The 24989-nt window shown below is 38.8% G+C and overlaps 1 protein-coding gene across 1 annotated transcript; it reads left to right on the top strand.

Moving 5' to 3' along the window:
* Positions 1 to 295: 295 nt before the first annotated feature.
* LOC114656261 (ATP-dependent RNA helicase DDX19B) lies at positions 296 to 24570 on the top strand. The gene is made up of 12 exons (XM_028807751.2): positions 296 to 424; positions 8870 to 8915; positions 10877 to 10927; positions 11180 to 11315; positions 11408 to 11500; positions 11608 to 11710; positions 14034 to 14148; positions 14797 to 14974; positions 16952 to 17189; positions 17292 to 17454; positions 20801 to 20992; positions 23774 to 24570. The coding sequence occupies exons 1-12, from the start codon at positions 368 to 370 to the stop codon at positions 23833 to 23835; spliced, it is 1434 nt and encodes a 477-aa protein (XP_028663584.2). The 5' UTR covers positions 296 to 367; the 3' UTR covers positions 23836 to 24570.
* Positions 24571 to 24989: the final 419 nt, after the last annotated feature.

Below are 24989 nucleotides of genomic sequence, written 5' to 3'. Positions count from 1 at the left end.
TGTACACCTGCAAGAGTGGAACAGTTGTCTGCTGTTCAGTTCAGATAACATAAAATCTGCCAAATTGGAGTGACCTCTAAATGTTTTTTGTTTTCATCACAATTTTGTATGTTTGTTATAAATATGATCAAGAATAACACTATCCTTGTAGATAACTTGAATCTAATAGTATTTTGTTTTTGGGCCACCCTAAGCTCTCTCTGTCTGCCTCTCCATAAATAATAAATGCATAAAACCCCGCGCTAGGCGATATGGCAGGGATGGCCGCCGCGGAAGAGGTCGGAACCAATGTTTATTGCTCTCGCGTTGTGGCGGGACACTAATCACGTAGGACCAAGTTAGTCAAGTTGTATTTTCTTTCCTGGAGATGGCGGCGAACTCGTGGGCTCTCGCTGTAGATGAACAAGAGGCTGCTGCCGAGTCGGTCCGTATCAGTCTTATTGTTATCATTATTTCTTAACATTAACGATAAATGTGATGCTTTTGCTGTATTGAGCTTCATATCAACGTCAACGCGCGCGCTCATCTATGAACATGCGGGTGAGGAGCAGGCCAGTTGGCCTCATGCTGAAGAGAAAAAGAAGGGTTCCCATTGTGCCTAAGGTGCCCCGTGTTGTTTTGGAGAGCACTGTCTGTTAAAGGCATTTTGCCTTGGCGTTCAACTTTTTGTTTCTCCTGTGTGCCGAGTGATGGGCAGGCTCTGTTGTGCGCCTCCGGCTGTGCTGGGAGTCGCCGCAGTGACTCAGGCTTTCTGTGCATCGGTGTGACGACGTTCCCTTGTGTTCGTCAAGCACTCAATGATTGATCGCACGTACCCGCCTTCATGTGCTATGCTGGTCACTTTCAGTCTTGAGGGTCGCATCGCATGATCCTCCTTTAGGCTAGGAAGGTTAACCAACCACCCGCTAAGCGCTGATCCATCCCTGGGACGTGTCCGTGTCGTACTGGTAAGCAGGGAGCGTGAACAGGCGACCCACGGCAGCACTCGTGGCGGTGATGTCTACAAAAGAGCTGGACAATGCGGTCACCTGGCTGTTCGTTTTGTCAGCTTCGGTCCAGTGCGACCCTCTCAGCCTCCCTCTCTGTTCTCTGAGGACACGGTAAGAATTCCTACTGATGTATACTCGCAGTTTGTCTCATTTGAACGTTTTCTTCCATGAAGACGGGGAGTAATGACCCCAAGGTTTGATGAGCCATTACTCAAAAGCATTTTATTATTAAGACTGCCTGGGCATTCCACCTTAAAAAAAACATACTGGATATTGATTGATTAGTTCTACACTGTTCAAAAAAAAATTAAGGGAACATTTTAAATCACATAAGATCTCAAACAAAATATTCAAGTGGAAAATCTTTACTGAGTAATGCTATATAATTCGTTGAGAACAAAATGATGTAAAAACATTCAGTGGAAACTAAAATCACCAACGTATTGATGGCTGGGTTCAACATTACACCAAAATTCAAAAATTGAAATCACAGGCTGATCCAACTTGCATGAATTTCACCACATCATCTCATAATGTGACTCAGTAGTGTGTGTGGCCCCCATGTGCTAGTTTGCACTCCCTACAATGTCTGGGCATGCTCCTCATGAGACTGCAGATGGTGTCATGTGGGATCCCCTCCCAGACCTGGATCAGGGCATCAGTGAGCTCCTGGACAGTCTGTGGCGCTACTTGGCATCATCGGATGCACCAATACAAAATATTCCAGAGGTTCTCAGTTGTTTTCAGGTATGGGAAACATGTGGGCCATTCAGTGGCATCAATGCCTTTGTCATACAGGAACTGTTTACACACTGTGACCACACAAGACTGGACATTGCCCTGCACCAGAAGGAACCTAGGGCCTCTACACCAGCATAAGGTCTGACAATATCTGAGAATTTCATCCCGGTACCTAACATTAGTTAGGGTACTATTGCCTAGCAATGTGGAGTTCTGCGTGACCCTCCAAGGATATGTTTCCCCAGACCATCACTGACCCACCACCAGACTGGTCATCCTGGATGATGTTGCAGGCTGCATAACATTCACTATGGTGTCTCCAGATTCTTTCATGTCTGTCACATGTGCTCAATGTGATGCTGCTCTCATTTGTGAAAAGAACATTGCACCAATGGCAGAGCTACCAATTGTGTATTCCCTGGTGAATGCCAGTCTAGCTGCATGGCTATGGGCTGTGAACACAGGTCCCACTATAGAACATCGGGTCCTCATGCCACCCTTATGGAGTTTGTTTCTGATAATTTGATCAGAAACATGTACATCAGTAGCCAGATGGAGGTCATTTTGTAAGGGTGTGGCAGTACGCCTCCTATTCCTCCTCATACAAAGGAGCAGATTCCGGTCCTGCTTCTGGGTTGCTGCCCTTCTAGCAGCCCCATTAAGCTGTCCTCATGTAACAGCCTGTCTCCTGGTATCTCCTTCAAGCCCTTGACACTGTGCTGGGAGACACAGCTAACCTTCTTGCAACAGCATGTATGGCTTTGCCATCCTGCAGGAGCTGGACTACCTGTGCACCCTGAATCAGCTGCAGGTACTGCCTCATGTTACCATTAGTGACAAGGACACTAGCAAAATGCAAAACTAGAGAAGAATCTGTCAGGAAGGATAAGGAATAAGGAGAGAGCAATTGTCTGTGGCCACCACCTGCAAAGCCATTCCAGTTTCAGTGGGTTGTCTTGCTGTTGCCTCTCCAGTCACTTTCATTTGCACTAAAACAGGTGAAGCTGGTTCACAATCACTTATGCATCTAACTGGACAGAGTGATATTCCTGAACCTTAACTGACTTGGTGTTAGACTGTCATTTTTGAGCATTGTATATATAGTTTGATTGGACGTGCATTCTGTGGCTTTAATGCAGAGAGTACAGAAGACAGCATCCAAACTGAAACCAAGTAGTACTAGTAGTGATATCTAATGTGTAAAAATGTAAAATTAAATTCTTACTTGCATGTGTGACTGTTATGCAATCCATCTGTACTCTCTGGCACCATGATGAATAAGAAGATATTAAAATACAGATCTCCAATGTAATTAATAGACAACACAAAGCCACATACCTGATGTTCTCCTTACTCCGGTCAAGTTAATTGACTTAATTGTTATATCGTCCATACACAATATTGCAGCATACAATGAAACAAAATAATGTTCCCCAGACCGGGGTGCCAGTTCACAGCATGATGGTGCTGGAGATCGTGTTTCCAGTGCGGACTGTCTGGGGTCTCTCTCTTAGAAAGTCGAGAATCCAGTTGCATAGGGAAGTCTTGTATCTCAACAGAGCTGAGCTTCTGAGGGATGAAGATATTGAAAGCTGAACTGAAGTCTGCTATCGGCATCCTAGCATAAGTGTTTATTTTGACTAGATGATATGTCATCCTCAGAGGAATGGTTTGGGTGGTAGTCAAACTGGAGAGGTTTATGTGACAGCAACAACAACTTTTATTTATATAGCACATTTTCATACAAATAATGTAGCTCAAAGTGCTTTACATGATGAAGAAAGAGAGAAAAAAAAGACAAAGTAAGAATTAAAATAAGAGAACACTAATTAACATAGATTAAAAGTAAGGTCCAATGACCGGGGGGACAGAAAAAACAAAAAAAAAACTCCAGACGGCAGGAGAAAAAAATTAAATCTGCAGGGATTCCGAGACCACAAGACCACCTAGCCCCCTCTAGACATTCTACCTAACATAAATGACCTTGCAATCAGTCCTCATTGTATTCAGCGTTCTCATGGAAGGACTTGATGATGACGGTCATGTGGACTTCTGGCCTTTAATCCATCAATGTAGGGACATCATGGAGCTTTGATTAGGTGGTGGTGGTGCAGATCAGCACCACAGAAAACCAGAAAAAGAACAAAAGAGAAAGTAGGGGTTAGTACAGATTTTAGAGCCACCATGAATAGTAATGATAATTACCCTAAGTTCTTGTCTATAAGCCGCAGCTTATCTAAGGAAAAAAGTTGTGAAAATGAAAAAATAGAATATCGGCTTATACATAAATCCGGCTTATACAGTAATCCCTCCTCCATCGCGGGGGTTGCGTTCCAGAGCCACCCGCGAAATAAGAAAATCTGCGAAGTAGAAACCATATGTTTATATGGTTATTTTTATATTGTCATGCTTGGGTCACAGATTTGCGCAGAAACACAGGAGGTTGTAGAGAGACAGGAACGTTATTCAAACACTGCAAACAAACATTTGTCTCTTTTTCAAAAGTTTAAACTGTGCTCCATGACAAGACAGAGATGACAGTTCTGTCTCACAATTAAAAGAATGCAAACATATCTTCCTCTTCAAAGGAGTGTGTGTCAGGAGCACAGAATGTCACATAGATAGAGAAAACAATCTCTAGCAAACAAATCAATAGGACTGTTTGGCTTTTAAGTATGCGAAGCACCGCGGCACAAAGCTGTTGAAGGCGGCAGCTCACACCCCCTCCGTCAGGAGCAGAGATAGAGAGAGACAGAGTTTGTTTTTCAGTCAAAAATCAATACGTGCCCTTCGAGCTTTTAAGTATGCGAAGCACTGTGCAGCATGTCCTTTCAGGAATCAGCTTTACAAAAGATAGCAACGTGAAGATAATCTTTCAGCATTTTTAGACGAGCGTCCGTATCGTCTAGGTGTGTGAACAGCCCCCCTGCTCAATCCCCATACGTCAGGATCACAGATAGTCAGCGCAAGAGAGAGAGAAAAGTAAGCAATCTAGCTTCTCAGCCATCTGCCAATAGCGTCCCTTGTATTAAATCAACTGGGCAAACCAACTGAGGAAGCATGTACCAGAAATTAAAAGACCCATTGTCCGCAGAAATCCACGAACCAGCAAAAAATCCGCAATATATATTTAAATATGCTTACATATAAAATCACAATTTAAATGACCGCTACGCATGCGTGTTGACTCGGTGACGCCCAGAGCAGAAAGAACGCGCTCCGGCCGCGCCATGCGGGGAGTGAGAGAGACGCCAATATCTCACACTCTCTCCCCCCTTAAAGAAATAAAATGGGTGCGAGTGAGACCACTGACCTCCCTCTCTTCTATTAGTTATAGTACGTTCGGCTTATCCATGAGTCCGGCTTATCTATGATAAGATTTTATTTTAAAAATTCGTATGATTTTTGGTCTCTGGCTTATACACGAGTCCGGCTTATAGACAAGAACCTAGGGTAATTAAATATACAGAGCATCAGGATTAAACTAAAATGAAGCTATGAGAAAGCCATGTTAAAGTAATGTGTTTTTAGCAGTGCTTTAAAGTGCTCCACTGTATTAGCCTGGTGAATTCCTATTGGCAGGCTATTCCAGATTTTAGGTGCCTAACAGCAGAAGGCCACCAGCCTCACCACTTCTTTTAAGTTTAGCTCTTGGAATTCTAAGCAGACATTCATTTGAAGATCTAAGGTTGCGATTTGGAATGTAAGGTGTCAAGACATTCTTATATATAAGATGGAGCGAGATTATTTAAAGCTTTGTAAACCATAAGCAGTATTTTAAAGTCAATTCTGAATGACACAGGTAACCAGTGTAGTAACATCAAAACTGGAGAAATGTGCTTGGATTTTCTTTTCCTAGTTAGGATTCTAGCAGCTCCATTCTGCACTCGTTGCAGTCGATTGATGTGTTTTTGGGTGGTCCTGAGAGGAGTGCGGTACAGTAATCTAGCCAACTGAAAACAAAAGCGTGAACTAATTTCTCAGCATCTTTCAATGATATAAGAGGTATAACTTTTGCTATGTTTCTTAAGTAAAAAATGCTGTCCTAGTGATCTGATTAATATGTGATTTAAAATTCAGGTCATAGTCAAGTTACCCCTAAATTCTTTACCTCAGTCTTGACTAATGCATCAAGTTTATTTCTAATAACCTCATTATATCCATTATTACCAATCAATAAAATTTCAGTTTTCTCTGTGTTTAGCTTGAGAAAATTACTCCTCCTCCATTGAGAAACACAAGTAAGACATTGTGTTAGTGAAACAACAGAGTCGGGGTCATCAGGTGCTATTGATAAATACAGCTGCGTGTCATCATTATAGCTGTGGTAGCTCACGTTATTCCCCGAGATAATCTGACCTAAGCCTAAGCCTTCAGGTTGTCCAGATGTCACCTCTTGAAGCTCTTCATGATGACCGGTGTGAGTGCTTTAGGGCAGTAGTCATTGAGTTATTTATTAACACCATAAAGCTAGCACATGTGATAATCAGAACATTAGATTTTTGATTCCACAGCAATGCATTGACACTAGGGCATCCATTCCCGCATTACTGCTGTAATTCCCAGGAAAACGGGAATGGCCAAGCTCGCATATATAGCGTGTAAAAATCGATCAAGAAATAAGAGATACAGTTGGAAATAATTAAGGTGGCGCCATTGCTGCAGCCTGCACTTCATCAGACAACAGCTTTGAACAGCAACTTGAAATTGCAATGCGTCAGTCTGTTGCATCCGCATTATCTGTGCCAAGAAACTTGCCATCACAGAATGATGACAAGAAACTGGATGCATCAGTAGAAGCTGAAATGGCGGTGTTTCAGAGTAACGGCAAGTGCGAGCGTTGTTTAGAACAAGTGTATCAGTATCTGATGATTGTGCTGCCTACTTCAGTGGCATACTTCTGCACGAAGGTGCGTTTTTCCCTGGACGACCGCACGCTGGACACAATAATAATAATAACAAATTACATTTATATAGTGCTTTTGTCAGTACTCAAAGCACTATCCACACAGGGAGGAACTGGAAAGTAAACCTGCAATCTTCCACAGTCTCCTTACTGCAAAGCAGCAGCACTACCACTGCGCCACCTGTGAGGACATTGTGCTTTCTACGCTCTTATTACCACAACTAAAGATACATGTAGTTATATGACAGCATGAACTGCTTGTAGATAAGTTTAGTCTTTCATTTGTGTCAACATATTGTGGTAGTTTTATTAAAAATAAGTGTCGGTCGTTCTAAAACCGTTCACATGTGAGATGCCCGTGCACTGTGTCATGCCCGGGATTCCCGGGAATGGATTCCCTAATTGGCACTTAAGGTTGTATTTATATGTTGGCTTTGCAGGAAAGTTCCAGATGCAGAGAAAGAAAAAATAAAAATAACAGAACAAATACTGAACTTTGCAAAATACAACATTTGAGAACAGAAAAAGCAATGATCTTTTTTAGTTCTTCATTTGCAGTTGTCAGACTTGGGAGACCCATTTTGCCTCACATTTTTTATTCTAACCAGATTTGTAGTCTGTGGTTTACTGTTGCTGTTAACTATCATAAGTTTCTTTGCCATTTAAAATTTAAGATACTTGGCCAAGACTATAAGTGAATAGACATTGCTAAACAAAAGTCCATCCATCCATTTTCCAACCCGCTGAATCCGAACACAGGGTCACGGGGGTCTGCTGGAGCCAATCCCAGCCAACACAGGGCACAAGGCAGGAACCAATCCTGGGCAGGGTGCCAACCCAGTGCGGCTGGAATTTACCCAGAGCCAAAGCGCCATTGCATTAGGGTGTGCCATGTTAGCCCTGATGACTCTTGTTTTGGCTGTGTGAATTTGTCCAGCCATGCTTTGGCAAAGGCAGTTGGTGCCATACTGTAATAGTAAAGAGAAAACTGAAGTAGTTGGCAAATATGTCAAACAAATAAAGTGATTAATGAATAAAATATGACAATATGTAATCCGTTACGTGTTCTTTGTTACCTCATGTTTTCTTTTTTTAAACTATTTTTTATGACTAGATAGGTACGTGTTAGTTATGTCCTGATATTTAGATTTGAAAAAGACCTGCCATGAATTATGTGATAGAAAGTCGTAGCTTAGTGCTCTGCACAAGACAGTAGTTTGCAAGTATTACACAAACCTCACTCTTGTTTTGCTCATATATCACTAATTAAATTAACAGTTTAAAGACTGAATTAAGAAATGGTATTTGGAAGCCAAATTTGTCTTTGGCATCTCATTGTTTACAAAATGACTTAAAGATGGCATCTAGGAGAATTTGTGGCCTGTACAAGGGAGAAAGAGAGGAGTTAATTTGAATCTTTAAGCAGGATAACAGAATGACATCCTAATGTATGCAAAAACAGGCATATGCTGAGGTGTGAAATAAATGGCGCCATCTTTGTTGTACTGCTTACTGTTGTTCACAGAAGCTCTATGTTATTGGGACTAGCCGATATGCCTTAAAGAATTAGAAGGGAGAGAGATTGGAGTATTGGTTAAGTATGTAGAGTGGTTATTTATTTTATTATACTGTTTTCTTTAGTGATCAGGTCACTTACACATAAATTATGACATGCAACTGGTGAAACACCAATCCACTATAGAGTAAATGGACTTATTTAGTACAGATGTACGCAGTGCCATATTGTTAAAGCAATAATGGTATGGTCACCTCAGAATTTTCTGTTTGTTTTTGAATTGTTGCTGCAGTCACATTAAATAAAATCATGTACTTAACAACTTGCATAAATACTATAAAGTACTTTTCTACTTTAATTCTTCTAGTCTTGCTCCCACTGTTTGTTAATAGTCTACACAGTATATGAGTAATAAACATTTTAGAATCTTAAGTCCCCACTGGGAATGCAATGTTAGTGTAAAACTGCAGCAGCTCTGCTTAAATTATGATTGTCATGTCAGGAGTGTTTATCTATAATAAAGTGCAGTAGTCCGTGGCAGCTCTAGTTTAGGTATTAAATCAACATCTTGTCTGGAGATGGTCCAGTCATGAGTCCTATCATGTGGCACTACCACATAAAATAGAATACAAATGGCATGTTTTTTATAATACATGGTAATTAAAATGTTATACTTACTGAAAGTTATTTTGCTTGTTTTTTTTTTTTCTTTTGCAGATTGGCAACTTACATCTCAGTGAAAAATCAAAAGTTGAATCAAATGGTAAGATAATTGCTACATGCGCGTGGAAGCCATTTGAAACTGGCCTGTACTTATATGGCATAACATTCAGGTGTATTCTAAAACTTACTTAACTGATTTGAAAGTTAGAACCTTTTTTTTACTTGCTTCATCAGTCAGGTACCACATTTTTGTTTATTAATTATTTTCATGTCATATTTGAAAATAAGGATGATAAAATGCAGTTACATCTGGACATAGACAATGTTAAATACTAGCTTTAAACAGTACTTTTCAATGCCATGTAGTTAAAAACTTAGCCCAAATAGCTTTTACGGAGAGTTCAATTCAGATGATGTGAAAAATGGCATAGAGTGATGTGCTTTTGTTAAGATCCTGTCACATTACCTGACTTTTTCAATGTTTTTCAATCACAGACTTCCATTTATATAATTTTAGCAAGTTGTTTGTATTCAAGAAGTGTCAATTTATGAGCGCTCCCCTGAAATACAATGCATATAATGCAGCTGCAAGGAATAAGTAACATGGTAGTTTTGGACCTCACAAACGGAAGAGAGGTTAGTCTGTCTGTTGCCTCGTGTTTTACATACCATGATAGAATGGAAAAAATTAAAGATTCTGGTGGAACTCACCATACCTGAATAGCATACATACAGCATTAGCTTTGTCAGGCAGAACACTACTGACTGTCACAAAAACAGGTGAGCTTGCAATTCTTTGGAAATGTGAAACAGTGCTGAATGTCATCACGCAGTCATGTAATTTCACATGTCTTGCAATTTCTTGTCATGTATTCTGACATATGTAGGCAACGAGACCAGTAACTCAGTAGTCAAGTTTGCCATCCCCTCTGACTAGAAATCATGTCATGTCCTTCTGCCTTTAGTTGTCAGTTGTGGAGGATCTGTGACTAGTTGCAGTTCAAATGACTTGAACATAACACTTTTGAAAGAAGTACCGGGTAGAGAGTTATAAATACCTGCCCAAGTCTCAAGGTGAAATTGTTGACTGATTCAGACCATAATTGAGAGCAGGTCTGTTATTTTGCTGATAAATGGTAGTGTCATGAAAATATTAAATGATTAGAATGTGCAGATAATTCAGCCGTTAGTTTTTGTTTTAAATGTAAGCCCTGGGTTTATATTTATTCCCTCTACACTAGAGAACAATTTTCATATTTCCCTTTCCTCTCGCAATAATTTCTAGATAAGTATCTTTTTGCTTTTATTTTATCTCAGTAAAAACTGGAACTGTCCTAACAAATGTCCTTGAAGAATAAGTATGCCAGATTTCAAAGAAATTGATCCAGTGGGAGCTGAGTTGTTTGATATGGACAGACAGACAGACTAACATGGCAACTGCAATAGGTGCTTTTTGCATTATACGCAAAAAACAAAATCAGTCCCCTGAATGGCATACATTTATTTTTGAACTATTTAAACGTGAGTGAGCCATTTATAAAAGTTGCTGGCTTCAGGTTGGAATAGGCATTTATCCCCAAATTATCTTAATGTGTTTTTGTGCCATTTCATTTATGGCAGCAGATCTCTGTCTAAGTCTACTTCACAGTGACTGTTAACTAGGTGCAGGGCCAGGCTTTTGAGAACAGTAGGTGCTGACTTCTTCCATGGTATGCTCTGTTTTAAGCAGCAGTAGGAGCAGTTTAGCTTAACTAACAAATCAGTTTACTATGAAGTCCTACACTCACATGGATTACATGATAAATCATAAGGGTTACCTTTTTTTAAATATTCAAATGATACTTTGGTAACAAAGACAAAAAGTAAGATGTTTATCTGTGTACATGCCCGATTCTCCTGGGGACTGCTCCCTTTGTCTGATGCAAAGTGACTGTGATTGTATTTCTTTAAGTTATTTGTCATTCAGTTTATAAGTGGTATTTATTCAAACCTTTAAGCATTTGTATTAATGTACTGTAAAAAGTGTCTACGATTTGCTGTATGATTTTATTTATGTTACAGATACAGCAAAACCAGAGGATAACGTGAATAAAACAGAAGATGACGACAAAGGTAAGTAAATACAGTCATTTAACTGTAATTTAATTACTTTGCTGATTTGTCTGATTTATATAAGTAAATGGTACGTGACAGTAAGTCCTTGGTGTAACACTGTTGCAGAAATTCCTTCTGTATCTTTTCTGTATTTAGTTTTTGTCTGGTGCCATTTGCCATAGATTTGCAGTGCCAACTATATGTGATTTCTGTGCCCAGAACGTTTACTAGCCTATTATGTTTTTAAAATTTCCTTTTGTTTTATTTCAGAGGACAGAGCAGCTCAGTCTCTGCTGAACAAACTGATTCGCAGCAACCTGGTAAATACAACTAACCAAGTAGAAGTTCTTCAAAGGGATCCAAACTCACCATTATATTCTGTCAAATCATTTGAAGAATTAAGATTGTAAGTTAATCCTTTCCTGTCCTTTTAACTCTTAACTTGCAGATACAACTAGAGAGGCAGAATTTGATTAATTTTCTCTTTTTTATTTCTAGAAAAAAACAGCTGTTAGATGGTGTATATGCTATGGGCTTCAATAGACCATCAAAAATTCAGGAAAATGCTTTACCTATGATGCTCGCAGTGCCGTAAGTCTACTTTTTTATAGCAGTGTGCTTAAAAATAAGCCATGTTTATTTTTTTTTTTTTAATGTAAGTTACAAGTTGCCTTCATTGTCTCCTTTATCTTTTTCAGGCCACAGAATTTAATTGCACAATCTCAGTCTGGTACAGGAAAAACTGCCGCTTTTGTGCTTGCAATGTTAAGTCATGTGGAGCCAGTAAATAAATGGCCACAGGTCAGTGTAACTTCCTTACCTATGCTGTTTTCCAAATTAGCTTGTATTAACACTAGAATTACCAGAGCCTACAAGAAAACTTGTAAATCCGGCCCACCTTAAATCCGTTCGCACTTCTCCGTCAGCGTCTTTTGTCCTGTAAATGTGCAGATTAAGACAAGCAGCCGGCTATTCCATCCCCCCACTGTTGCAGAAAGTTCACAAAGTTTTCTCAACTCGTGCCTTGTTTATCTGGGAGTGAGTGAACTGCTGGAGTTTTAGAGTGGAAGTAATAGATCGTTATTTGGAACACATTCATTCCATGTGTGTTCCGTTTCTACAGTAATGTGTGTAAACACATTGTTAAAACAGAAACGTTTTCATATTTTAGTAATAAATGTTACAAAATGTAGGCATAAACTATAGTATGTGTGAAGCCTGAAGTCCAAACATCAAATAAACACTTTCACAAAAGGCTCAAGGACGATAGAACAGCCTCCATGGCGTAGCAGTAAGATTTGCCGATTTGTAATTAAGAGTCCCTGGTTCGATCCTGACTGTCTCCTGTATTTGCTGTTTTCAAAAGTGTTAATATTGTACAGTACACACATACATTTGGTTTGTGTCTGTAATAGACCATGTACATTTATAGTACTGTACTCGTAAATGTTACCTTTTTTTTTTTTCACTTTTATTGTCTCAGTCACGATCACCGTACATACATCACTCAAGGGATCTGACACTGTTAGTTTTTATTTGAAACTGGGAATAACTGTGGATGTGAGTGGTGTTTTGAGGCAATGGAACTGGACATTCTCTTTCTTTTTTTTTTTTCTTCGTGCTGCGCCAACATCGTGCACCAGAAGGCGTGAGCTTATTCAGTGCAGCAGGATCAACGTACATGTACTGTGCAAGGCATGTACAACGCCAGTGTATATTCAAACTCAATCTGACGCTGTTCGTTTTCAAATAATATTGCATTAGTGCGATGATGTTTTCTGATTAATTTTATACCCAATGTCCTCCCATATATTTGTCTCTTTCTTTTTTTTCTCTGTGCTGCAAGAACCGTGCATGCATTGCACAGTACATGTACGTTGATCCTGCTGCACTGAATAAGTTCACGCCTTCTGGTGCAGTTTCAAATAAAAACTAACAGCGTCAGATCCCTAGGGTGATGTATGCATGTATGGTGATTGTGACTGAGGCAATAAAAGTGAAAAAAAAGGTAACTTTTACGAGTACAGTACTATAAATGAACACAGTCTATTACAGACTCAAACCAAGTGTATGTGTGTACTGTATAATATTAACACCACTGAAAACAGCAAATACAGGAGACAGTCAGGATCGAACCAGGGACTCTTAATTACAAATCGGCAAATCTTACTGCTACGCCATGGAGGCTGTTATATCGTCCTTGAGACTTTTGTGAAAGTGTTTATTTGATCTTTGGACTTCAGGCTTCACACATTCTATAGTTTATGCCTACATTTTGTAACATTTATTACTAAAATATGAAAACATTTCTATTTTAACAATGTGTTTACACAGATTACTGTAGAAACGGAACACACATGGAATGCATGTGTTCCAAATAACGGTCTATTATTTCCACTCTAAAACTCCAGCAGTTCTCTCACTCCCAGATAAACAAGGCACGAGCTGAGAAAACTTTGTGAACTTTCTGCCACGGTGGGGGGGATGGAATAGCCGGCTGCTTGTCTTAATCTGCACATTTACAGGACAAAAGACACGAACGGATTTAAGGTGGGCCGGATTTACGAGTTTTCTCGTAGGCTCTGGTAATCCTAGTGTTAAGAATAGATGTGACTCATAATTGGAATTGGATTAAGCTGGTTTTAAAAAATTATTTTGTGTAATGTTAAATACATCCATTTTGTAAGAGATATGCTAATTTACTCCACAGCAGTCTTGTGTTGAATGCTAAGACTAATTTAGTGTTCTTGTACAATGATTACCGACTGTGAGTCTATGTATCCCTAGGTTTCTGGGAAAGTAACTTTTAGTTCTTCCTTTGAAAATAAAATCTTTTCATGCTGCTAGGTTGTCAGTAGGATGCTTTCTTTGTGAGATTCTTTACAAAAATCCATCAGCAGTACCTGGCTTCTTAAATATAGCACATTTATTAAAAGCATCTCTAACATAAGATTATATAAGGATTAACCATACAGAGACTGCAAGGTTTGGCAGTCCTTTATTGTCCTATTAAAAGAAATGTTTTTCTGGATTAAAAGAGTGTACAGTTTTGAATTAATTCAGTCTTGAGTGTTGTATAATCCTTATCTCTTTTTAAATGTGTGTGTGTGTTTTTTTTGCACAGTGCCTTTGTGTTTCTCCAACTTATGAACTAGCATTACAGACTGGGAAAGTCATTGAGCAAATGGGGAAGTTTTACCCAGAGGTGAAACTTGCATATGCAGTCAGAGGAAACAAATGTAGGTATGCCTCAGAGGCTGAACGTACAAATTTTAATATTTGTTTTGATTTCTTCTATATTTATTGCATTATAATGTACTGATTATTATTTTATCGTATCTTTAATAATATTTTATAGTCTTGTTTTAAACAAACAGTCTGTAATAAAATAATCTGTTAAATCAAATAGTTCATTTAATCTCTGTAATGTGTTCAGTAAGAAAAATTTAGTGTATTGATGCTAATATTATTCTTTTTTCCCTACAAAAATAATAACAATTTTGAAAGAATTATGCTTGGGTGTTAAAAGAAACTTTATAAATGAATGCAGATTTAAAAATGATTTATTTCGAATAACATAATATGATAATTTTACTATTCTGTGTTTGAAAAGTTCAAAAAGAGATCAAAATATATCACATTGATTCAGCACAACAGTACTGGCACCTGCTGAATTTGAAGTAGACCCTTATGGAATACCAGAGGCTATTGAAATTGTTTATGTAGGATTGCATTGAAGTATTTTTTATTTTAAAAAAGTTCTGGATAAGCATAATTTTTTGATTGGGATATCCAGAAGTAAATACAGTGCTGTGTAATAGTACATCAATACAGTTCTGCTTAAATAAAAGTATATTTCCTAAATGTCATTTTTGTATATTTGTTAGTGGAAAGAGGTATGAAAATTCAAGAACAGATTGTAATTGGAACCCCAGGCACAGTACTTGACTGGTGTGCCAAGTTGAAATTTATTGAACCAAAGAAAATTAGAGTCTTTGTACTGGATGAAGCAGATGTCATGATTGCAACCCAAGGTCACCAAGACCAAAGCATTCGAATTCAAAGGTACATTCTTTTCTTTAAGGAAAACTAAGATTCTTCACCGCCGTGTGAACAAGTCTAGTTGTTATTTTCATCATACTTGCATTGCAAGCATAATCTAAATAGGCAATACACAATAATATCACAAACTTTCAACATAAAACACAACAGCACATACTGAGCACAGTCATTGTTAAACTTGCAACTTTCTTAAGGAAGACTAATAAAGGGAAAACAGTGAGGAAGCAACCTTTCCTGAGATGTTGTATTTTGTTGAACAAGGAGGGTACAAGCTGGAACAGATTAGTGGAATTAGAAGTCATCATGCAAGAAGGCTAATGATATAGAAGTTATGTTTGTTTTTTTTTCACTGCATTAATCCTCATGGGCAAATTGTCTGTTCACATGACCTTTGAGGATCAGAGTGCAGAGTCAGCTATTGCACAGTGCCTCTGGAGCCATTTTCAGGTCAAGGGCCCAGTGAAGTAGAATTGCTTCTGACAGTAACGAGAACCAGCACCCTACTAGATACCAGTGCAGATCCTTAGCCTCCAAGCCACCATTCCGTCCCAGTTTCAGTGTTCAGTTTCAAGTTGTTGCTGATATCCATTCAAAAAGATCAGATCATAGAAATTGGCTGACCTTGGATATAAAGTGTAATTTAAGGTTTTTGCTTCTTCCCGTAATCAATAATGTTATCAGTTTATTTAGATGTATTGTGCTAAAGGCTGTTTGTGGTGTATCAAGCAAATGCTCAGTTCCCTTCCAGAATGCACTGAGCTTCATTTAATATCCCACAGACTATATTAATATCTTTGACATATTTGACAAATTTTATTGAACTGATCAGAGCAAAAAAAGTTTTAGTAAACAGAGAAGCCAGTTAGTTAAGCTACACAGAGCCTTCAAGAGCCGTGCTACTAGCAGTCAGAGTGCAACCTACTAAATTGTTCACTGTTTCCTGCTCTTCTGGAAATAAAGTAGTAATAGGGTGATAATACTTGTACCCAACAGTTCATGGAATAATGTAGTGTCTGCACTGTGGTCTGTAAATAGATATGATTATTCAGTAACTGTTCAGTAAATACAGATCTAAAAAGGTGTGATATAAGTACTTGAGGTAGTTTTCAGTAGATTTCATGGCTCATTGAGAAAACTGGTACTGTTCTGATAATGCAGAGGTGCAAGTTCTGAGATGAATGAAAATGAGAAAAGTGGAACCTTTCAATACCACAGATGTAAAGGCCACTGGTCTGAAATCCCAGTGTGAGGTTGTCTTGGGCACAGGAATGATGGCAGAGTCAATAAAACACAATAGCAGATAAGAAAGATTTTAGGGTACAGTGGAGCCAACATTGTAGCATAGTGCCTAAGCACACAGGGGTTGGCTTTTCAAAGAACTGTTATGACTTTATCTTGGAATCTAAATGGCAATAAAAAGAAATTCAGAGAACATGTTGTGTGTTTTTTGTCAGGAATGTTGAAACTCGATAAAAAGTTCAATGTTTTTTAGAACTGGATTTCGTGTAATCTCAAAGTTACCATTTTCTAAAAAACTTGATTTTCTTTATCATTTGGAGAAGTCCATATTTACCTGTTTTATACTGGTCATTGTTCTCTTTTTTCTGTACTTGATTTTTATTTTTTGTAAAGCCACATTTCTGTACAGGCTATTATGTATTCTAGTATCTAACAATTGCATTTCCATTTGCTAGTCATGCTTCATGTATTTTAATATATTCTGCCAAACTTTTTTTTTTTTTAATAATTTTAACATAAAGGTTCTGGTACTAATTTTAACTTAAGGCTTCTGTGTAACATAATAGAGACCTTCAGTTGTATAAATGAAGACTGTTTTAAAAGTCCTAATGATCTGATCAAACTAATGTATGTTTTAAAATGTCTGCAAAAAGGCCTTTGCACAGTGGGACAAGACAAAGTAAAAAAGACGAGGACCTAATATGACTGTGCTGAGTCTTTGCTGTTCTTTTTTTTTTGTAGAATGTTGCCAAAAGACTGCCAGATGCTGCTTTTTTCTGCTACCTTTGAAGATTCAGTGTGGAGCTTTGCACAGAGGATTGTGCCTGACCCAAACATTATTAAGTTAAAGCGAGAAGAAGAGACTCTGGATACAATCAAGCAGTACTACGTTCTTTGTAACAGCAAAGAAGAGAAATTCCAAGCCCTTTGCAACATATATGGCGCCATCACTATTGCACAAGCTATGATATTTTGCCATGTAAGTCATAAATCATAGACATATTAAATTTGTATCTTACTAGTTGCATTGTTCTGTGGCATACCTTTGATGATTAACAAAATTAAAATTGCATTTTCGCAGACCCGAAAAACAGCAGGCTGGCTAGCAGGGGAGCTGTCCAGGGAAGGTCACCAAGTGGCACTGCTGAGCGGTGAAATGATGGTAGAACAGAGAGCCGCTGTCATTCAGCGTTTCAGGGAAGGGAAAGAGAAAGTCCTTGTAACAACCAATGTGTGTGCAAGAGGTTAGTTGTGGAAATCATGTACAAACGTAGAACAAGATTATTTTCTGACTGTAAGCATTATACACAACTACAGATCCATTTACTCTCTCAATATGCATGTCCTTCTACTACATCCATTTTAGTATTGCCTTTTGTGATAATACTGTACTCAATATTTGTATTGTAGCTTTGTAGCAGTTGTTGGGCTTTTTAGGTTTTCCTGATATCTGTCTAAAGGGTGAGGTACACCTTCTCAACACACCATAGAGAATACAAGCAAGATATTGTGTTGAGAGACATTTTTCACTCCAAGACTGATCCAGTGATTCTGAACCGTATGGTGTGCTTGTTATAACAAATCAGACAGAGCTTGTCAGAGCTGCTCTGAAATAAATGAGCAACACGTTTAATTTAATAAAGAAACATTAATCAAGGATGACATTATTTTTAATACAGTAGCTAACAAAGTACTTCTGAAGAAAGAACAGCATAAATTTCCAGTTTGTAGTCTGATCTTCTTAAAGTTTATGCTCAGTATGTGCTGTCTGTTTTGCATATAAATAAAGCCACTAATCTTTTTCATCCCTTATTTAACAGTGTATAAGGGCAGGCTACCAGCTGCTCATTTTTCTCTGCATAAAGCATTGTCACATCTGCTTGCTTTTTTGTATGCATGAAGAAGTGATATTTTGAAAAATAGCTCACAAATATAGAAACTAAAATATAATCTGTGGCTATCAGGATTGGCTGCCTTTGCATAGGAATCTGTAAGGGTGAAGCTTTCTCTGCTTGGCTCAGTGTAGCTCTTTTCAAGAATGTGAAGTGCAGTTAAACATAATAATCTTTTATTCACATATTGGCTCTTGACCAAGAGAGAAAAACAGTTGGTTATTATCCTGTGCAAGCGCTCATTGTCACTCTGAACTGCCTCTGAGGCCTGTTATTAAATCGTAAAGTATAAAATGCTCTCTTTAAATGCATACTAATTAATTATACAAAAAATGTATGTAAAAATTTATTAGGTCAGAAGTTTTTTTAAACATTTGGATTTGCATTTATCTTTATGGCTACCTAACATCTACTAGCTGATGCATGTTAATTGAATCATAGGAAAATTTGTGACTTCTGACTGTCCCTTTTGATTAACCCTTCTTTTAAGCAAGAGCACAAAAATGTATGCTAAAATTATATTCAATTTTAACCCACATGCACTCTTTACTGCTGAACTCTTATTTGAAAACAGCCTAATGCCAGTTTCAGGACTGCTTACTAAAGCATTCTTGACTAAATAATTCTTAGGAATCTCATGAAATGCCCTTATTCTTGTAACTAATGCTTTATTAACCATTGTCACAAACTTGACCACAAGTCATAGCAAGGTTTGGGGCAGCCACCCGTATAATTGGTATCCTGAGGGAATAGAGAAAAGGTGGAGGCTTTTAAAGGGGAAGACAGGCTCATGAGGGTCTTCAACCATAGGCTCAAGCCCGGACATGACGTCACAGGGGCTGGAGCCGGAAAGGTCTTCCTCCATAGGCTCGGACCCGGAAGTGACGCCAAGAGGGCCAGGTGGAATCTTCCGTGAATGGTCTGCAGGAAAGGGAGAAAAAGAGTCAGTGCACTCTGCCACATCCCGGTTTGTTTCGGAATTGCCCTTACTCAAGCCCTTTAGCTGCCTTCCATGCGCACGTGTATGACACCATTTACATAAATAAAGGCACCCTTTTTGGTGTTTCTGATACCGGAATAAAACACCAATCAGCCCCAAGCGCAAGTAAATAGACTCGGCATATTCACAACTCTTCAAAGGTTTTGTCTCGTGTGGAGTAAACCTGAAAGTTCCCAAACGTTGTGACATAATTTATTATTTCTCAGTCCATCACATTGCAATATTGTTTGCTGGGATTTTTATCAATTTACTGAGAGCGCTATCAGAAAGTTTTTTTTTGTTTTTTTTAAATTATAGCACCATGTATGGATATAGGACTCTCTCCAGTGGTGCAAACATTTAGACTGCACCATCTCTGGAATGCAGAATCAGTACATTTTATCAGTACTTGTATAAAAAAGGTATCACTTCTTCATTCCCACATGTGGTACTACTGAGATTACCTTACTAAAAGCTCTGTCGAATAGATTTACACATTTCTGCGTATAGTGATTTCAACTTTAACCTCACTAAAGCCAGGCGTGCAGTGTACGATTTTTGTGGCATGATTTTAAGCCCAATTTTCAGCGACCAGAACAATTTCTGTCATGTCAGAAATTTTAATCGGCTTTCTTGTAGTGTGGGCAGTCTCATGAGCAGATTTTCTGATGTCACCATCAAATTTCTCGAACTTCATTGTGCAGCAAAGGTCAAGGAAACTTTTCATATTATTCATCTCTGTTACATCATGGAAGGAAATGAACACCGTGATTAAAAATGATAATTACTTTAACAGGTTGGCCAAACACATATTGAATTTGATTTTAAAGTGAACAGTTGTAACAGCAATGAGAAATGATTGGTATTGTATTTCAGTATGTTGTTGTATTGTGGCTGGACATTGTAAACTGGGTATTGTTGTTGTGCTGCTCATTTTCACCTTTTTAATTTTAAAAAAGTTTCTCTCATATTGCAACACACATACTGTACAATAAATAGTCAATGGCAAAGTATCATAAGAAACATTTACTGGAAGGACCCAAAATAAACATACAGTGGTAAATTACATTAATTACATACTTCCCATTTTCTCTGTAAACTAGACAGATTGTGTTGTCCACTCCTTCCCAGCCATCTGGGTGTCCAGTTATGCCTTTTACTTTTCTTTGTAGCTTCAGAGCACCATACAGCAAAAGTCAGCAATACAGCCATTTTCCTTGTTGACATTTTGAGAAGCCTGTGGCCATATTGCTTTTTGAGTGGGTAAAGCTTTATTGTAAAATGTCAATGAGTAAAGGTGTCTGTCGAGGCCTTGTACACGTATTTTCTGAGTGCCCACATCATGGCATGTCAATCGAACAAAACATGCTTGTAAAGTTTCAGCAAATATGCAAGTGACGACTCTGTTGTGCAGTGTGAGTAATCACTTGACCACAATTTATAAAAATCACATCATTTATGCCCGGCATCCAATAAAAGGGAATAATATATTACAATAAAATGTAAAATGAAATATTTAATAATTTAACACTCATCAAGTTGTAATATTATTAGGAAAGCTGTTTGTTTTAGGAGTGAATATTACAGGATTTTTGTCATTTTCTTTTGTACATTTTGCAGTCTTTAGAGTTGTGCCGTGATGATAATCCAGATGTTGTTGCTTCAATTTGCAAGACCCCTAGCTGATGAAGCTAATGTGATCTTTCCCTTAATTTTCAGGCATAGATGTGGAACAAGTGTCTGTTGTCATCAATTTTGACCTGCCAGTCGATAAAGACGGGAACCCTGACAATGAGACATACCTTCACAGGATTGGGCGCACAGGACGCTTTGGTAAACGAGGTCTAGCAATTAACATGGTGGACAGCAAATTTAGCATGAACATCCTAAACAGAATAGAGGAGCACTTCAGTAAGTTCCTTTCCTTTGTTTTGTGCCTAACTGCTTTTTTTGGAGGATTTTTGGAAGTGCAGTAGTTTGTTGCACTTAAGTGTGAAATAAGAACTTTGATATTACAGATCACAATGTACATGCCATTGTTTTAAGTACGATTTTATTATGGATGCCTAGTTTTGTTAAAATTCATTATGGTGTTTTCTAAACTGTACGATTTCATGGGAAGCTGGAGTTACAGTCGATCTTTTGACAATAATGGGCTCAGGGTAGAAATGAACCCTGGGCAGCTGGCCAGTCCATCACTGAGCGTGATAAATGTGTGCACACATACATGCACTTTCACTGGCACTGGGGCAGTTAACAGGCAGCTATTAAGTTAACTGTATGCCGGTACCGTCTCAGCCCCCAAAGAGACACAGGGAGCATTCTGGGGAGCAGAAGCCATCTAGCTTTGATTTCTTGGCCCATTTGCATGTACAGTATGCATCTCTAATCGCGAGATTTCAAACCAAAAGCTGTTTTCTTCACTTATGCTCCTCTGGTTATTATTTGGAGGCAGCTTTGCTTTCTTTTGCTAACGCAGGAGTGAATATGAGGTACACAGTCTGCTGCATTCATTAAATTGATGACATGTATTTACTGATAAAACAAACACTAAATGTTGCCTTCCTACTGTGCTTATCAAGTTCATGGTTCATTTTCAGTAACTCCCCACCCCTCAGGTTTCTCTGAACCATTGGCTTCCTTTACTTAACAGAGCACATTACTGTAAACCTTCTGGCCTTCATTACAGTGTACTGTGTATTTCACAGAACAGATGATCTGTCCTGTTGTGTGAGGGATGTCCCATCAGTCTGAGCATTTAATCCAGGCTGACGACTCACTGCTTTCTTCTGACATATTCAGATTAGAGCTGCTCCTCACGTTGTAAACAGGTTTTCTTCTTATTCATTAGAACACAAATGCCATTATGAGATGTAAAGTGGATTTTCCTTTCTCTCCTTGGCATTCTTCTACTTTGCCAGGCCACTGTTCCTGTCCAACATTACGATGATTGTGAACCTTAGAATTACACAATTACTGACACAAAGCAAGTAATAGTTTTGGAACTTCACTTGAGTATACAAAAATGCAAAATGAACAGAATGGGTAGGGTGGCCATTTATTTAAACCTGGTCAGTAAATGTGAGGCTTAACTTGGGAACCCTCTAGCAGTTCTGATCACTGGAGTTTTAGCTATCCTGTCCTAAGCCATCAGCCTTTCATTTATTATGTTAACATGAATGCTTACCTTGATGTGGAATTCTACGTATGTAAGTGTTGTAGTATGTTTGTTTTTTTTGTAAATGTGTGCAGAAGCTCTGATCCCCTACTCAGTGAGAACAAACAACACGTGGACTGCCCACAGAATGCACTGCAGCCTGGTCCACGTGCAGGGAGATGGTGTGCCTTCCATTTTCTGAATGTGCAAACCTTCATTACATTACATTAAATTGTGCCGTAATGAGTATTCTGACAAAATGCAGTGAAAGAAAAGTAAATCAAGTCCGTCCCACCCAACCCCCCAATCCATTTTGAGGCCTGCCCTGTCCATATTGGTGCACTCACATATCACACAGGACCAGTTTAGAATTGCACTGAAAATTTTGTCAAAGTTGCTTTAATAACACAAATCATTTATGGGGGTGAGTCAAATGAAAGCCTTACATTTCACACAACTGTATCCTTTTTGTTTTTACGTAATCTCGATGGCATTGACACAAGTCCCCCAGCACTTGCAAAGTTCATGGATTCCTCTTGAAAGTGTTTTGATTTTGTGTGTGCACAGCCACTCATGCACCACACCTGCTGCACCTCTTCATCCGACCTGAAAGTCTTTGTGTCTGTCGCCTCTTTAAGTGGTCCCAAAATGTGAAGATCGTTGGGAGTGAGGTCTGGTGAGTATGGTGGATGTGGAAGTGCAGGTCCTCTGCTTTCATAGGCAGTATGGGGCTGAGCATTGTTATGTTGTAACAAGACACCTCTCCTCCAAAGTCCCCACCATTTGAATATGACAGGTATGAAAACGTTGATGTTTCAATCCTGATGTCAGCTGCTGTAGCGCCCACCTTGCAGTCACTTTGTGGGAGTGGAGCACCTTACTCCGTGCGTGTTACCCACTTGAGGGGAGTCTGTTACGGAACTCGCCGTTTCTGAACTTCCTTCTCCACTCGTAAACTTTCTGGAATGAGAGACACACCACACCTTACTGACCTTCATTTGGTGGTGAATTTCGATCGGTTTCACTGCTCAGAATATTTCCACTGGGGCTGCCGTACTGCTACTCTGACGCCATGTAGCTCGTTTGTACTGTACATTCACCTAAAGTCATTGCTAACGGTGTTGTCAACTCACATGACAATGGGACGGTGTTCTATTGCAATCATTTGCCTCCCCTTCATATATCACTGCAGATGAAGATGAAGATGATGCTAAATTGGGTTTCAGGTCATTACTGTCACGTGTAAAGACGGTGTGACTTTCTAACTTGCGTGTGCCAACAAAAATGCAGAACACTTTGATTAGTGAGTGGAACAGCCTTTCTGTAATTTCATGGTGGAGTTTTTGGCAGTCTGTCATCTTATTGAGGGTTTGAATACAGTAGCTGAAGAAAAAAAACATCTGAAACTTCATGTTGTGAATTTCTAATTCTGATGCTTCTTGGTCACATGAGCTGTGATCTCAGAGCCGTAGTCGCTTTTATACAGCAAATGACAACTTGCGCTTGCTGAGACCTTGTTCTTTTTTTTTTTCCAGATAAAAAAATAGAAAAATTGGATACAGACGACATAGATGAAATTGAGAAGATTGCCAACTAACAACCTTTTGTAAACTGCTTTAAATAAAAGAATTATTTGTTGCTTAAAATGTTGTTTTCAGAACCACCCAAAAGAAGCACCGGACATTCTGCAACAATTCAGGCCTGTCTCAGTTAAGTAGCAGCACTCACTTGAGAGCAAAGAAAATAACAAAGCAGATGTCACCATGTGTATGAGGCGGTGCCCACCCTGGCATCCCCTTCGTGTGTGCACAGACTGAAGCAGGCTGTGCCCGTCATGCCCGACTGTGCCTCCTTAGCACCTGCTTTGTTGAAAGACATCTAATGAATGGTCTGTACCTATGAACACACAAAAGTCACAGCCAAGCAATGAATTTACACTCCTTTATTATCTGGAGAAGCGTAACAAGTTCTTTTCTTGTTGCAGTTTTATGCAATCCTTCTTGGGGCTGCTGTTACATTTCTTTTTTTTTCTCATTTATCCCTCTTAGTGACATTTAATGCAGAAGAGTCTTAATAACCGAGAGAACTCAAAAGTAAGATGGGACATATTGTATGTTTTTTGTTATCCACTTTTAACTATTGTATTTAGCTATAATTGCTATAAATACTGTTTTTCACCAAACTTGTTTTTGGATTTTATTGTTTTATGATATGGAATCTTAATGTATTTGTGAATTTTTGAAGTTGGTCCACACCAGAAACTGTATGGTGTGAATGTACAAAATTCTGCTGCTGTTTTGAATTGAAATAAAACAAATGATTGATTCTATAATTTACTCGCCCTTTGAGTCCGTATTTGGCAGAAATTCCAGTCTTTGCTTTTTTTATTGTCCACTTTCAAGCTTTCCACATGTGGGCACTGCCACCTGCCCGTAGCTGGCTTTGCTCAAAGTCCAGCATTGACTGGGCGCCTCCGGAACATTGAAGTTTATTTGTAGCTACGGCCTCAGATCTCCTTCACACTGCAGCTGGTTTTCTCCAGGATTTCAGTGTACTCTGCGTTGTCCATTTTGTTTGGTGGGTTTTATAATTCATCCAGACTCTGATTGAGACCACAATCCCCAAGGTATAACGCTGCCAGCAGTGTGATTCTCCGATGATGTGGGCCAAATGTAGTGGGTTGAGTAAATAAAGTTACCTGCCAGTCCTATCAAAAATACAACGTTGCATTCGTTTCTGTAGATCATATCG

This window comes from Erpetoichthys calabaricus, chromosome 8, assembly GCF_900747795.2.
Source record: "Erpetoichthys calabaricus chromosome 8, fErpCal1.3, whole genome shotgun sequence".
NCBI classification, from domain to species: Eukaryota; Metazoa; Chordata; class Cladistia; order Polypteriformes; family Polypteridae; genus Erpetoichthys; species Erpetoichthys calabaricus.
This window is presented reverse-complemented; position numbering and strand designations above follow the sequence as displayed.